At 35.3% G+C, this 14,625-nt stretch overlaps 1 protein-coding gene across 1 annotated transcript in view; it reads right to left on the bottom strand.

Annotated features, from left to right (window-relative positions):
* LOC105455901 (dipeptidase 1-like) overlaps positions 1 to 4,745 on the bottom strand; it is a 100,117-nt gene extending 95,372 nt beyond the window's left edge. The window contains exon 1 of the mRNA XM_011699609.1: positions 4,097 to 4,745. Coding sequence (XP_011697911.1) covers positions 4,097 to 4,102 — 6 coding nt within the window. The 5' untranslated portion in view covers positions 4,103 to 4,745. The remainder of the gene's footprint in view (positions 1 to 4,096) is intronic.
* Between the last annotated feature and the right edge of the window lie 9,880 nt (positions 4,746 to 14,625).

Here is a 14,625-nt window from a genome sequence, read left to right as displayed (position 1 = left end):
ATGTATATACATATACTAGGAATTTATAATATATAAAGCAACGGAAACTTTTGATAATCCAAACATTACTTTAAAAAAGTGATTTTTTTCAGGTGGTTAAAATTATTTCATATTGCCTGTACCGTCAGATTTTTAAGCGAAATGCTTTTTTATGCCATATATAAAGATCGCCATTAATAGAGGCGATTCAAGCGTACAAATAATTCATTAATAAGCTCGTATCATGCACTGACTAACACGAGCAGCTATTCTCTATCTATACTTTGCTCAATTATCGCATAAATGTTCATATGCGATAGCATAGTAATTTGCACTCATATTGCGCTATGAAATCTCTTTATTATATTTTTTACTCGATTAATCGATTACCGGGTACCGTGGTAATTAACTAATTAACCGAGCTATAGCCAACATTCAAATTTATCATCATCAAAAATACTGTTTCTTTCTTCAATAACGCAAATTTGTTTTCGACACACAGTGATGTATTATTATTACAATAAAAGCATTTAATATCTACAATCGTAAACGGATTGCACAGAATCTATCGAGAATCGAAATCCCGTTAATTCAATTACTGTAGTATTCATTACACTTGTTACACGATTGTAACAAATTTCTATATATGAAACCAGTCGTTACGGCGAATGAAAATTTTGACGCGCGCGGGTTTGGTTTTACATCCAGAATTATATATTTAATGTACGCTAAATACATTATGTATTTCCGTATTAAAATTAAATAGAAAATGAATTAAGATTAAAGTGGATTATTTATATTGGAAGTGGCGTAACTAATTTAATTTAAACATTTTCAATTTTACTTTAATGAGAATCGAACTACATTACGGGTTTGATATTGCATCACTTCCAACAACTTCTTCGTACTTAAACTCATCGCTTCTAAACTATTTAAACGTTGAATTAATTGAGAGCACAATTTTTAATTAAAATTGTACAAACTAAATCTTGCATAGCCTACTTCAGATTATAAAAAGAGATGTAATTTTCTCGATGAAAGATACAGACATTCTTCATGTCCAACAGAATATGTTAAAGATGTGCAGTTTATTTACATATAATTCGTGCGTATGTAAATTGTGTTTGTGTCCAAAAAATTGATCTGAAGTAGAAAAGCTGCTAAATCCGAATTTAGAATTTTCAGAATAAGAAATGATACAGCAGTCATGAAATTTTGTAACTATTTTAGAAAGTTAAACACGTCGTTTTACATACGGTTAATGAAGAGTCTTTGAAATTCCTCTATACAAGCAATAATATTGCTAAACGGTATATATATATACTTTGCCGTAAACGTAAATATTGTTTGTGTTTTTCAACGGCTTGAAATGCTTTCATTTATACGTTAACAAATAAATTACTTTAGGAAAAACATAAAATGGGAACTCTGTATTCCACTTGACGTCAAAGAAACGTAATTCTCACTCGTGTGTTTAAAGCTCGAGTTTCATTTAATTCTACACCGAAATTACTTTTATAAAATTGCAACTTCATTACGTTTAAAAAGAAGAAAGGTATACAGATGTAAACTATATTTATGTCTACTAATTTCACTTTTATGTAAAACGCTCACAGAATGTTGTGTGGCCGTGCTCCGTTGGTTGTTGCTGCAGCGTTAGCCGTATCCGACTCCAATTTGCATTGCTAATATAAATATCAAGCTTGAAACACAAGGAAGGCACGCAGATTCCGGCATTTACCGAAGTCTGAGAGCAGTTGCTGATTATGTTCTTAATTGGCGGCTCCTTAGCAGCGCATCTTCCATTTTCATGTCATTCTTGCATTCATGGTTCACCGGAAAAATACGAGACTTCGTACTAACTTTAATTATAAATATTCTCCAATTTAAAACTGAGATTGTGATTGCGGAAAAATTACTTTGCAAAGACGATGTTTACAATGCGAAATTAGATACTTGCAGGCTCAATTCATCGCTTGAAAGTTTTAAAACAGGATTTTTTTTGTCAGACGAGACGTGTAATTTATCTTGGAGGATGTTCCGTCGACACCTGTCCCGAACTTTTCGAAATTTCTCGCGCCAACTGGAGCTTAAAGTGAAGTACGTCGTGAGTGTCTCTCGAGCGATTTTTTTTTCAACCTGTGCCCAAAACTATCAAGGGGAAAATCTTCGGCAAGTACCGACGTGTAAATAAAATTTACCACCCAAGTTTGCGACCGAACTTGCCTAGTATGGCGACGAGTTTCCGAGTTTATCATGGTATGCATCTTTTAATAGGCTCGAATAGTGGTTCAGATCATCTCGAGGACGACGTAGTTACGAGCCTCTCTGAATCTTAGAGTGATTTGTTACCACTTTTTAAACTGTACAGAAGTACAACAATAAATATTAAATTTAATTTTACATCCAAAAATTGCAGACTCAAACTTTCAGTTTTCAAATTTCCGATATGTTACATTAATTTAGATACAATTAAATCTCCTATATTTTATTGGATATACATTTTGTATCTATTTTTAACATACGTGGATAGCAGTGTAAATATATTATTTTGATGTTTTATAGAATTTAGAAGATAAAGTAAAAATTTACGTGTAATATTGAAGTTTTTATTGCGCGCACAATTAGGAGAGATAATTATTTCGGCCGCGGCAGTTAAGACGATACGAAATTTGAACATCATCGATTAAGTAATTTCGAAGTCCAGGACACTTCCCAATTTGACTCGGCTAAGTTAGTAGAAGTTATGCCACGCTGCGCTCCAACTACCATGGATGAAAATTCGCCCAGGGGTATTATGGCGTTGGTGTTACAGGGTCGACAGCAACGGAGAGCTAACCCACTGTAATTCCCCAGATGACTTTAATCTGTTGTCACTTAAATCATTCCTTATTACAAGTTTTGTCGCATTCGACTGCGTTTTATTAGGCATTAAATTATTCCATAAAGGCAGTTAAAGGCTGATATTACTTTGTTAGATTCTTGGAATAAATTCCCTCAGCCACCGACTGCGAAATTTTTTGGACAAATAAAAGTTTTTTAACAAGTTAAATTTGATTAAAAAGACAGGTCTCATCATAAAGTAAAACTAGGAGCAGTTTCTAAACGTATCTTTCGTAAATTATTTATAACTAAATGCGAATCGAAAATGGATAACATGTAGCAGGTGTATATCAAAGCATGTCGGTACCCATACTAATGTACATTTCAAGTGAAATAATTTGCTACTGAATTGCTTTCAGTTAATCAATTACAGAGATTAGTTAGAATGAAATACATAATTGGAACTATTTCGTTGAGGTGTATTAGGTATGTTATATTCGATGAAAATCGTGGATTATAATTTCTGATATGTTCTCTCTGTATGTTCTGTGAAAATTTTTATGCTGTTTCTAACTTTAAATAAATAAATTAGAAGCAAATAATTATAATCATTTATTTTGCAAAAAATTATCCATATCTTTTTAAATAAATAAAGTTTATGCATTCCGCTTATTTATTCTTTCTTCAATTTATTCGTAGCAATTAAAAATCAGATAACTTTATATTTATCTATCTTGTGATATATCTAAATGTTACATTTTTATTTCATTTTTTATTTGTATAAAAAAATTTTATAAAAATGTTAAATTACATTTACAATAGTATAAATAACTCTGTTAGAAGAGCCATAATTAAAATTAAAATTACCGTACAGTAATATCTCATAAAATGATAATTTTTTCCAAAATTACCATACAATAATTTTGGAAAAAATTATCATTTTATAAGATATTAATTTTTAAATATTAATGAAAAACTTCCTATTATTTTAAATACGTATTTTTATACAGATAAATATTAGATACTGTGTGTTGAAATTAAATATGTTAAAAAATTGTATGTTTGTAACATAAACGTTTTATATATTATAAGTTTTAATGCCACAATTCTCATAATTTGCATCAAAATAAATTTCTATTTACGTAATTTTTTTACAGATTCTTTGTAAGTTCTAAAACAATTGGCGGAAGTAAATACAAAATTTATATTGCAAGAAAAGAGAAACTCGAAAAAAATCCGAAAATTCTCTAATCATTGTCGTATTATAAAAAGAGCTTTATAATCACACGCTCACCCTCATGGTCGAAGCCTCACATGGTCCCACCGACGCTGAAAAACACGTTCAGCCTGCAGTGGATCCGCGTCTGTCACCCATCCGCCATACTCCGCTGTTCCTCGGAAAAACAACCGATGGGCGTCACTTGCTTCACACGAAGTAATTCTCGCACCCTCGACCTCGACCTTCAACCCTCGATACCACAATCCCTGACACAAATTCTTACACGTCCGAATTCCGCGCTTGAAGCTTGCACCTGATCCCCGACAAAGTCCGCGCACCGCACGGAAATTTTCACTTGACACCTCGCGAAATATAATTATATAGTTGCAGATAAATTAATGAGAAAGTCAATCGAAACAAGTCAATCGAACGAATTCACGGTTAATGTAATGAGTACGACAGCAAAAGCTTACAATAATTGGACACTCTTTTTATAAGGAAGATTGCGCGGACGGTTGAGAATTTTTACAGTTTTCGGAACTTCGCGGAGCTTGTCCCTCTTCGTGACATTTTTATGAGTAGATGAAGATTGCAGCAGAAGATGTAGTCTGTCAAAAGCTCGAATGCAAAGTTTGCAGAAACGTGGCTGTGAAAGCTCTCTCGCGCAGTATCGAACCAAGCGAACGAGCAGCCGGGTTGATGCGAGGTCGTGGCCCGGCAGCCGGCGACTGGCTGCTGCTAGAAAGCTCGCAAGCTCGAGCCAGTCGGCCTGGCTAGGCGCAAGCTCCCTACTACGCGGCCTCGAAACACCCAAGCGAACACACCGCCGCGTCGCCCAACCCTCCGAGAGAGAGAGAGAAAGAGAGAGAGAGGAGGGAGGGAGGGAGGGAGAGAGTTTCTTCTGGCGACTCGTGTCGTTGAGGAAAACGCTGCCAGATATTTGGCAGCTTGCGGCGCCTTAAAGCTGCGCAGGGTGCATTCGATTTCTGTCGTTTGCGTGAAATTGATGCATGATGTACAGAAACGGAAACTTCTTTGAAATCAATTTCGTGGAAGTAGATTTCAATATTGCAGATATAGATAATTTTTACGTTTATTCCCTCTCGAGACCTAATTGGATCGACTTAATTTGATAATAACTAACATAAAATATATTTTACAATTTGACAGTATCTATACAAAAGATTGAATTTATCAAAATAACGATTTTATGTCCGTAGTATCTTAGCTAGAGCTTTGATTTTCAGCAATATGAGCACCTATTTCTTTTTTCTTTTACATTTTTGACATTAAAAAAAGGGGGGAAACTTAGGGAAAGCAGAACATCTTTTTTTGAGTTCTTCCTGGAACGTGCTCTCGCACAGTAAATTACTTTTCCATGAAATGTCGACTCCGCGCGGATGAATCGAGTTTAATCCGTCGCGAATCGGCGTTAATCGCGAAAGCTGATATCGATATTAATGGCAGTGCGGATATAATGCTACATTCGTCGGTGTTCCAATGATTAATCGATAATGAATTACCGCGCCAACTTCCGGCTGCAAGCGTATTAGTCGATTTTATGCACCATTTCTTTTAATAACGCAGAATGGAAATAAATTATTTTGATCGAATAATATCTTGCGTGAATATTTAAATAATAATTTTATGCACAAGCAAATGTATTGTTCTTTACAAAAAGTGGAGTTAAAATAATAGATGCCAAATAAATACTTTACAGACTAAAAGAGAAATAAATGCATACATTTCTTTATACTTCAATTCGTTAAAGATGATAATTATTATTATTATTTATTAATTATTAAATCACAATGGGTTAATATCGATATAAATATATAGAAAATATAATATACTGAATATTTTGGAATCTTAAACTTTTCTTTTACGGAAATATTTCCATAAATTTGGAATCGTGAAATTTGCCGAACATTGAGGAAACTTTGGAACAAAGCTGTCACATTTGAATATTTTAATATTCAACGTTAAATATTTTTACAACAATACTTTAATTATACTTTATTAAGATTTAAATTAAGATCTTAAAGAAGCAAAATGTGTTTGTATTTAGAAAACAATGAGTAAGCAATTGTCATCACATTAATAATTTTAATAGTAGTTCTCTCTTTTGTGCTAAATTATATTGTAGATCAGTTTGTAAAAAAAACGTTATATTTTTGAGAAATGCTTTTTCAATATGTTTTAATTTGACAAAAGCGCTAGCAAGCTTGCGAACAATATATCGTAAAAATTAAGAATTAGCTGTTACAAAGCTTTGTATATTTATACCTCACACAATATACCATTAAGCTGCCGCACGACACGCGCTAATGTATTTCGCGAGGGCATTTGTGGCACAAGATTTACGACAAGCATAAAAAGCTTTATCGTCAATCGCGTTAGCAAGGGAGATGTGTCTCTCTGACCCGGAGAACGTGGTCGAGGGTGAGGATGTAAAGGGGGAGAACTGATAAATTTTCATTAATTATTCTTGACGAACCAACGAAAATCCTACCAAGTCGGTATAGGTACGTTGGCTTGTGAAGCGCGTGCTTGCGGCTGGCACGAACACAATTGCGGCACTGCGGCCGACCACAAAGTGCTTTGATAGCGCGAATGCGAAGCTGTGGCAGGCCGGTTCATATGGAGAAGAAAGAGGTTCGGACATCACTTTTACTTCGCGCATTTTAATTAATTCCACACGTGAAAACGAATTCCAGGAATGCCGGCGCATGCGAGACAGAGAACAGTTCTCCGCCAGAACATTTTACGCGAATACTCGCGCGCGTACTTTTTTTGTACAAAATCTTCTTATCCGAATTTGACACGGGGTATCATTTCAAATAATAACTATTTGCTAACTCTTAGAACAATAATTAACCAATATTTAACAGCATTTTACGAGTTATGTTAGATGCTCTACAAAATGTTGAATATTATACATACCTTATTGCAGACACAATGAAATATGTATTTATATTTTGTTTAAATTTTACTTGCGCAGCAAACATAACGTAAGCTATGTGTAAGTATAATACTCGTAAAATAAATATTTTCCCTGTTTTTACATTGTTTGTGTTAAAATTCTTTACTGACAACAACGTTGGGAATTTTGTGTTAGAGAAAACCTCGTTAAATTGATATTATTTTAAAAATGTTATGTCTTGCTTAATATGAAAAAAATCTGTTTATACTTTTGTACAAATTTTAGCAAATTTTATTTAGAAAATAATTTAATATATATAAAATTTAACTCTACGTTATATATTTAATATTAAAAATATAAATTTTTATTATATATTCAATTATACATTAAAAATTATAAAATTACAGTAAAGGTTTTCATCAAAGTTTTACTAAACAAAGATTGATTCAAAATTTGTTGAAAATTTTATTATTAAAATTTCTTTACCATAGAAATGTGAGCATGTGATAATATGTATCTCACGTAGCATAAATTAATTTTAACTGTCAAAATAAGTAAAATAGAATGTTACACAATGCAGCAACTGATTGGATAATTTGACATTTAAAGATGACATAAAGATACGTATTTTCAGACTTTTAACGGGCCACGAAACATGGATATTTCAATAAATAAACAAAAGGCCGCGCGCAACTGTTTAATTGCCAAACAGCGTAATGCAGAATAACGACCCGATCGAACGAACGGTCCTACATAAAGCTATATGTAACGTTTACTCCGCTCGTGCGTGAATCGACAAAAAGCACGGTGCACTTTTAATTAAAGCGCAAATGTGAAACGCGCGCTCTCCTTTCGCGCGCGTTTTATTACGTAGAGCCCGTCGGTTTACCGAATGCGCAGCATTGTAATTTCGCTTGCGTTGCTTCCACGATAACCCTTTACCTCTTGTGTGCCTTGGACATATATTATCTCGCCAATTTACGCGACCTGAGGCAAGTGTCGTTATGCGGGGTTACGTGTTATTCTCTTACTCTTTCTTTCCCTCTGTTTCTATTTCGAAGTGAATCGATATCACGCGTCAGTTCTCGAAACGCGATGCCTGTCACAATTATTGCTACTGTTGCATATGTATCTTTTTACATATATGAATCATTCGCGATTATCGCACAAGAAAGAAGTCGAAGAAGTTAACTTTTCACGTCTTTTTGGTTCCTAACGCATATTCCAATCTTTAATCTACAGACAATTTATAAACTAAAAGAGACCTATAAAAAAATTTACTTTTTAAATATTTATTAACTATATTTTAAACAGTTATTATTCTGTTAACTCATTTTTTGATGCTGTATATTCTTAGATTATCTTAAAGTATTTCTTCTAAGTACATATAGTTAGTTTTAAGCTAAGATACTTATAAGCTTTGTAAAAATTATTTTTCTCATTTACTTTGTGTATTATTATTCGCTTCATTACGCATCTCAAAATTAGATTTCAACAGTTAAACTTTTAATAGCAGCGAAAGTGCCGATATTCTCTATGTTCGCTAACTGTTAAATGCATTTTGTAAGCCTCCAGCATCTGCAGAGTACGTACGATTTAACAAAGTGGAAAAGCAGTTTTACATTTAACTAAATTGCAATCTGCATTTTAAAATTAAAAAATAAAGGAAAAATAAACGATGGAATGTTCGTTGTCAGATCCTAAACTGTTTTAGCGTAATTGCCTCCATTCTAGGCAGCAGAATCGCGTCAAATCCACGTTAATCGGTGTCCCGATTTTTGGACTAATTAGGAAGCTACGATTAATCATCTAGGCGAGTTTCAAGAAACCGAGGGGTCGCTCATAAGCTCATCGATGTTTCCTCTCACAGGGCTTTCAACCATCCGACGTCTATTAATCCAGCAACCTTGGATAGATTCCAGCGCTGCGACACGACAACTCTTAACGATGTCTTCGATCGTGTAGTCCTTCAGATTGTGACAAGTAGCCCCGGTCACAAGTTCGCAAGATGAAATCTCATTCTACCCTTATGTTGTACATAACTCTCGTAATTGCCGAAATTTCGCGGCCGAGAAAATGAGTGACGCGGACGCAGAATGTTCGCCCCGCGTATTAATTTATAAATCCGTATAAGCATAAAATGGCGAAATGAAATGCACCATCAGAAACACAAAAAAATAATCCGACCCTCGACGATGCAACTTAAATATTCAAATTGCGACATTCGAATGCAGATGAGACCGCGGGAAAAAAAAATCGCGGGAAAGACCCTAGACCGTAGTTCTTTTTGCATTTTGTGCGTGCACGCGTAGTTACATGCGCGGGTCTCTGGACGACATCCAACTAAATTTTTATTCAAATGGTTATTTCAACAAAACTTTCCTTCGTCGCATATATCTCCGTTTTTTTACGGATATTATTTAGTGTCGCGCAATTATGTCACGAAAGTACGGTGCAATTCAATTTAATATCTAAATTGCGTGGAGTATTTTTAAACTAGCGGTATTTTTAGAAGTGTATAAAATCAACAAAAATGTATTAGTTTGTCTCAGTGAATTGCTTCTGCATTATTCATGTGATTCAAGCCATACTGCAAAATTTCGTTAGAATTACCGTTGGAAATTCGTTAACGATTCGATAACCAACTAGGAACTGTTGTTCCTTTTATCTCGAGTAAAATATAACGCAAAGATTGGGATTGTTGGTAAATGTAAACATTACAACGCGGTACGACAACGCCGGTGCAGCAACAGGCGCTTTCGTCGTCCGACATAGAACAGGCAATATCGTCATTAAAATTCCCTAACGCTAAATGGACGTGGTCCCTTCGTGAGCAGCTTGCCGCTATACATGGCCCTATTGTTCGTAGTTCGTAGCGCGTTCCATGAGCTCTATTCTCCTCGTTACACCCTGCATCATTGCAGGTCGGCCACGTGATCCGCCATCAGAACGGTAGTTTTAGGACGGGTAATCAGGAAGATTCACGAGCATCCGTTCTCTCCGCGGCCATTTGTTTGACTGTTTAGGATATGGAGTTCTGGCGAAGGAGCCCGGGGGAGGAATTCGTACGACGATCACGTGTCGCGCGGCAATAAATTTGCAGCTCTCCTCCGCGATAATCAACAAACGACTGTGTCAAGGATGATGCCGCGTTTTCGCGTATTAAATTTCCGTACAACATTTGAGGAATAGTTTACTTCTTTCAATTTATTTCGTTTATTTGAAAATAGTAATGATAAATATTGCGTATTCTCGTATAGTAATAAACGTTCAAGTCGGATCGTTTCGTTTTTACACCAAAATAACTTTGGCTAGCCTCCAATTTAATTCTAGAAAGTAAAATAAAATAGAGAAAAATATAGTTGTTGATCTTGATTACGTTGATTAAAAGAATTTTCAGATGACAGAAACGGAGAAATTTAAAGGAAATTCGAAACAGGGCGCACAATGAATTAAATTGAGATTTAGGTCACGTAACACTGATAGAACTACCGAGTTAGAATCCTAGGGGATGTTTCCCGCGTTGTGAACTCTGCCAACGAGTGCTTATTTTTTATCGCTCTTTGTTGTATATCTTTAACGTGTACGCGAAAGGAACTTCGCTCGTAGCGAATGCTCTGCGAGTTTCTGCAATCTCATTTGCCGAAGAAGCTCGGACCTCTTCCTCGATCGTCCACCGTGGAGAGACTCGAAACTCCATTAGCATGTTTCAGATCCCAGCGGGTTAGGCATAAGATCTCGGGAGGAGACTGGAAAGAGATAGCGCGAGGATGTAGGACGGCCGATAAATTCAAAACTCCGTGGAACATTCGTGTGAAGTGCGAAAAGGGAAAGATGTCAGAAAATCTCTGCAGAGAGAACGATTTTCCTTTTCAATAACTATCGAATGTTCTCGCCCATCTCACAAGCAAATTTTTATTTCAGCGCTCTTAGTTATATTTATATAAAGTTATATTATAGTTAATTGGCTTCACAAATAAATTTGAGAGCGCCTTCAAATTTATTTTTAAATTATATTTTTAAATTATTTATAATAATTTATAATTGGCTTCATTTTTATAGAGTTTCTAACTGATATTTCTAATGTAATTATAACAACAACTTGGACTTGATAATCAATTTGTGACGTATAAAATATCTTGATTCACTGATTTAATACTTTGGAACGATCACGTTGATATACTGATTAATATATGCTTGGTGTTGAGATCCTGCAAATATTGATTTGTGTTACGAAAGAAAAAGAGAAATCGATATTTTAATCTGCAGTTTATGTTTGAAAGTTATAATTAAAATTTATAATTATACGCATAAATATAACTTGTCAAGTTTCGTTATATTATACAATGATTTTCCTCCCTGTTCTATAATCAGCAATTTCATTAAATATGATTCCTGTTGAATTTCTGGAACGCATCACATATCTTGTGGTTATCGAACGTTTCCGAATACCGCGTCGCGACCATCGTGTGACCGTGTTGTCGGTCACTATACCGTGACGACCGAAGGACCATCACCCTTAAGTAAAGGAAAATTCTCCCAGTGAACGCACGTTCCGCGAATACCGGCGCATGCCTTTGCACACCGGAAGGACGCTTTAAAACTGACACGGTCTATTTGTCTGCGGTGACCCCGGCCGCCCTGACAACACGCCGCAGCATTTTCCTAGCTGCCGCCTCCTTTTTTGATATTTTTCAGGATCTTCCTGTCTCCTTCGTCCTCTATCCCCCCCCGTCGCTTCCCCGTTTTCTCCTTCTTTGTCTTTGGCGAGAGGTAAAAGCCAGTCGCGGAAGTCCTTCCTAGCCTTTTTCCGCGACGCGATTAATGACGCTCGTTTTCCCTTCGGATGGGCGAGCGGCGGGAAAAGGAGAGGGTTGGGATTGTCGAGCTTATTTCTTCGCGGTGTCTTTTTCTTGATGGACCGACGGTATGAAGTGCACGGTGATTGGCCGAACATAAATCCAGAAGGCGAAGAAAATTTCGAAGTTCGTTGCCAGTTTACTCGCTACCGGCACGCAATTAATTTCAACCAAGTGAGATATTGATTGCTCGTTGATCTCTCCGTAATTTCGCGTATCTTTTCTAAGTAATACATACGGATACCTACTTATTCGCTCTCTTTTATGTTATTAAAAAAAGAATACTTTTCTTACTACTGCGTATACTTACTACCACACGTATTTAAACTTAAAACATCAAAAAGAAAATAAAATTTAAAAGTCAAATTGTAAAACGAAGTGAAGGTGAAATTATTTCTATTTTTCTCCCCCCGGTCTATTTAAATAAAGCTATCTCTTTTTCAAAAGTTATAAATTCTGCTCCTGCAAGCACGAGATTGCTGTTAAGTTCTTCGCATAACGTGGCTTGTAATAGTCGCGCGAGATGTTGTTCGAATGTAATGTTGTCTCGATGTCTGAATAGGTTTACGCGTCCACTAATGGACGGCGCGTACACGGAATTACATTCTAGGAGTGTAATGCTAATAAACGGCCGATCAGATGAATTAGCGCGGCAATAACGGCGCCGTACGCCGCGGCGCAACAAAGCACGCTCGCATAACGAAACGTCATCCTCGTGAATATAGAGGAGTCATTAATTAATCAGGTAACCCGTACTAGTTGCGGCTCACGCGAAATAACACTGGAGATATGATCTAGTTTGTGAATAAGGTCTCTGTTGTTTAACAATCTGTCAATACTATGAGATTTTGCTATAGATTAAAAAAAAAATAGAAATGTCTTTCTTGCCATTATACGTATGAAATCTCAATTTTTATAATACTAAAAATCTTCAAATGTTTACAAATTTCTTTACTTAAGAATCTGTAAAAAAATTGTAACAATATAAGAAGAAATTATCAAATATTCATTTAGATAGTACTTTTATTTTTATAATATAACGCTTTTGAGACGAGATTCAGATTATTCAGCTAATAAGCTTGTTTATAATAAGATCTCGGATATTGAATAAGTAATAAAATATTTAAAATTATTTTATGATTAAGGCGTTCGCAAAAATCTTTCTGTAAAACAATTTTTCCAAAATTAGTTGTCAAATGGTCACTTAAACAACAAAGATACCAAACCGCTAATAATTTCCTCTTGATCTTTTAAAGCTGTAAAATTAGACAATAGGAACTATAAAAAACGCCAGATGATTTGCTGATTGTTCGTTGTTTTTCTATTATATTATGTAAAAATAAAACGTCGTTCGCGCATATGCATCCATATTCATATTCGCGCGGTTTACAGATCTTTTATTTTCGCATTTTACTTGTCAAGAAAATGGAAGGCATTGATATGTACACAATAGAAAGATATCATGGAAAATAAATAAATTTTATAGTTAATTCTCGTATATGCAACTTTAATCCGTAGAAACAAATTTCGAGGAAACAGAAACTTGACCTACACTGTATATTGATTACGTGGCAGATGTGTCTATTTATATTATCAAATTTATATTTTGTATTCATCCGTCACTTGAATCTTATACATATTTACTTATTAGAAATTGTCAATACTCAATATGCAAAGATTTTTCTTAGAAATGACATTATTTCTTACGATGCGACTACTTTTATATTAAGAATGCAATGTTTGCGCAATAAAACTTTGCGTAAATGTGCATTCTCTCGTTTCGAAAAGAAAGTTTCAGGACTTCCAGGCGCGTTTTCTAATCAATTTCAGTCCGCGCGCCTGGGGTATCTGAAGATTAAAGAAGCCTTCCGCCTGCCAACTTGTACGGTTGCCAAGGATTTCCGGTTGCAACGGACTGTATTTCGTTTCGAGGAGAAATCTGTAATTTCGCGTAAATATCAGAATGACAAGGCAGAAATTCAGCAATCGGCGAGAAGAGCACTTTTGGAGAGAGAGAGAGAGAGAGAGAGAGAGAAAGAGAGAGAGAGAGAGAGAGAGAGAGAGAGAGAGAGAGAGACAGAAAGGAATCACGTTGACAAAGGGAAGCTTTAAAGCGTCGATAGAGGATTGATGTGTGAAGACGTAATAATCTCAAATACGTGATACCACCTGATTCGATAAAATACCTTTTTCCCAAATATTTTTCTCGTATCCTTCCCTATTCTCTTCTCACTCTCTTTCCCCTTCTCTTTGTTTGATGTTACCAATTTGGGGAAGCACGCAAGCGAAACGAAGCTGAAGGAAAAATTCTCTGCGAGTTTGGGGAGTTTAATTCTGCAAGGTCTTGTTCTAGGTGGGCTTAATTTCTTTTTTCTTTTCTTCTGCACGTAAGAAGGCGAAAGATCAACGAAAGTTTTCCCATGTCTTTTAATACTGGGAAAAAAAGTGTGCGCGAACTATCTTGGAATACTTTTAATTATCGCAACTTCATTTTACTTTCGCAATTATATCGCAAATTTTTATTCCCGGAAGCCGCAGAGTGTTAATTATATTAATATTTATTAACGAAAAAAGTTTTACTTAATATCAATTTACAAACTCTGATATCGATTTTATAAATAGCTTTATAATGAAGTGTTAATTAACGCGCTCCCCGTCATATAATCATACGCATCGTTATAAAAATTTTAATAAACTTAACTTGCGAGGTGGAATAAATAAACGGATTGCTGCTTCTGGATTCTGCTTGATAAACTTTTTATTCGATTCAACTTCAATCGCTCCACTTTAAAGCGCGCGTATCAATTTACTCCTTATTTCCC

The sequence above is a fragment of the Wasmannia auropunctata genome, unplaced genomic scaffold (assembly GCF_000956235.1).
Source record: "Wasmannia auropunctata unplaced genomic scaffold, wasmannia.A_1.0 LD336106.1, whole genome shotgun sequence".
In the NCBI taxonomy this organism is placed as follows: Eukaryota; Metazoa; Arthropoda; class Insecta; order Hymenoptera; family Formicidae; genus Wasmannia; species Wasmannia auropunctata.
Note: the sequence above shows the minus strand (reverse complement) of the source record. Positions and strands in the feature narration are given on the sequence as shown.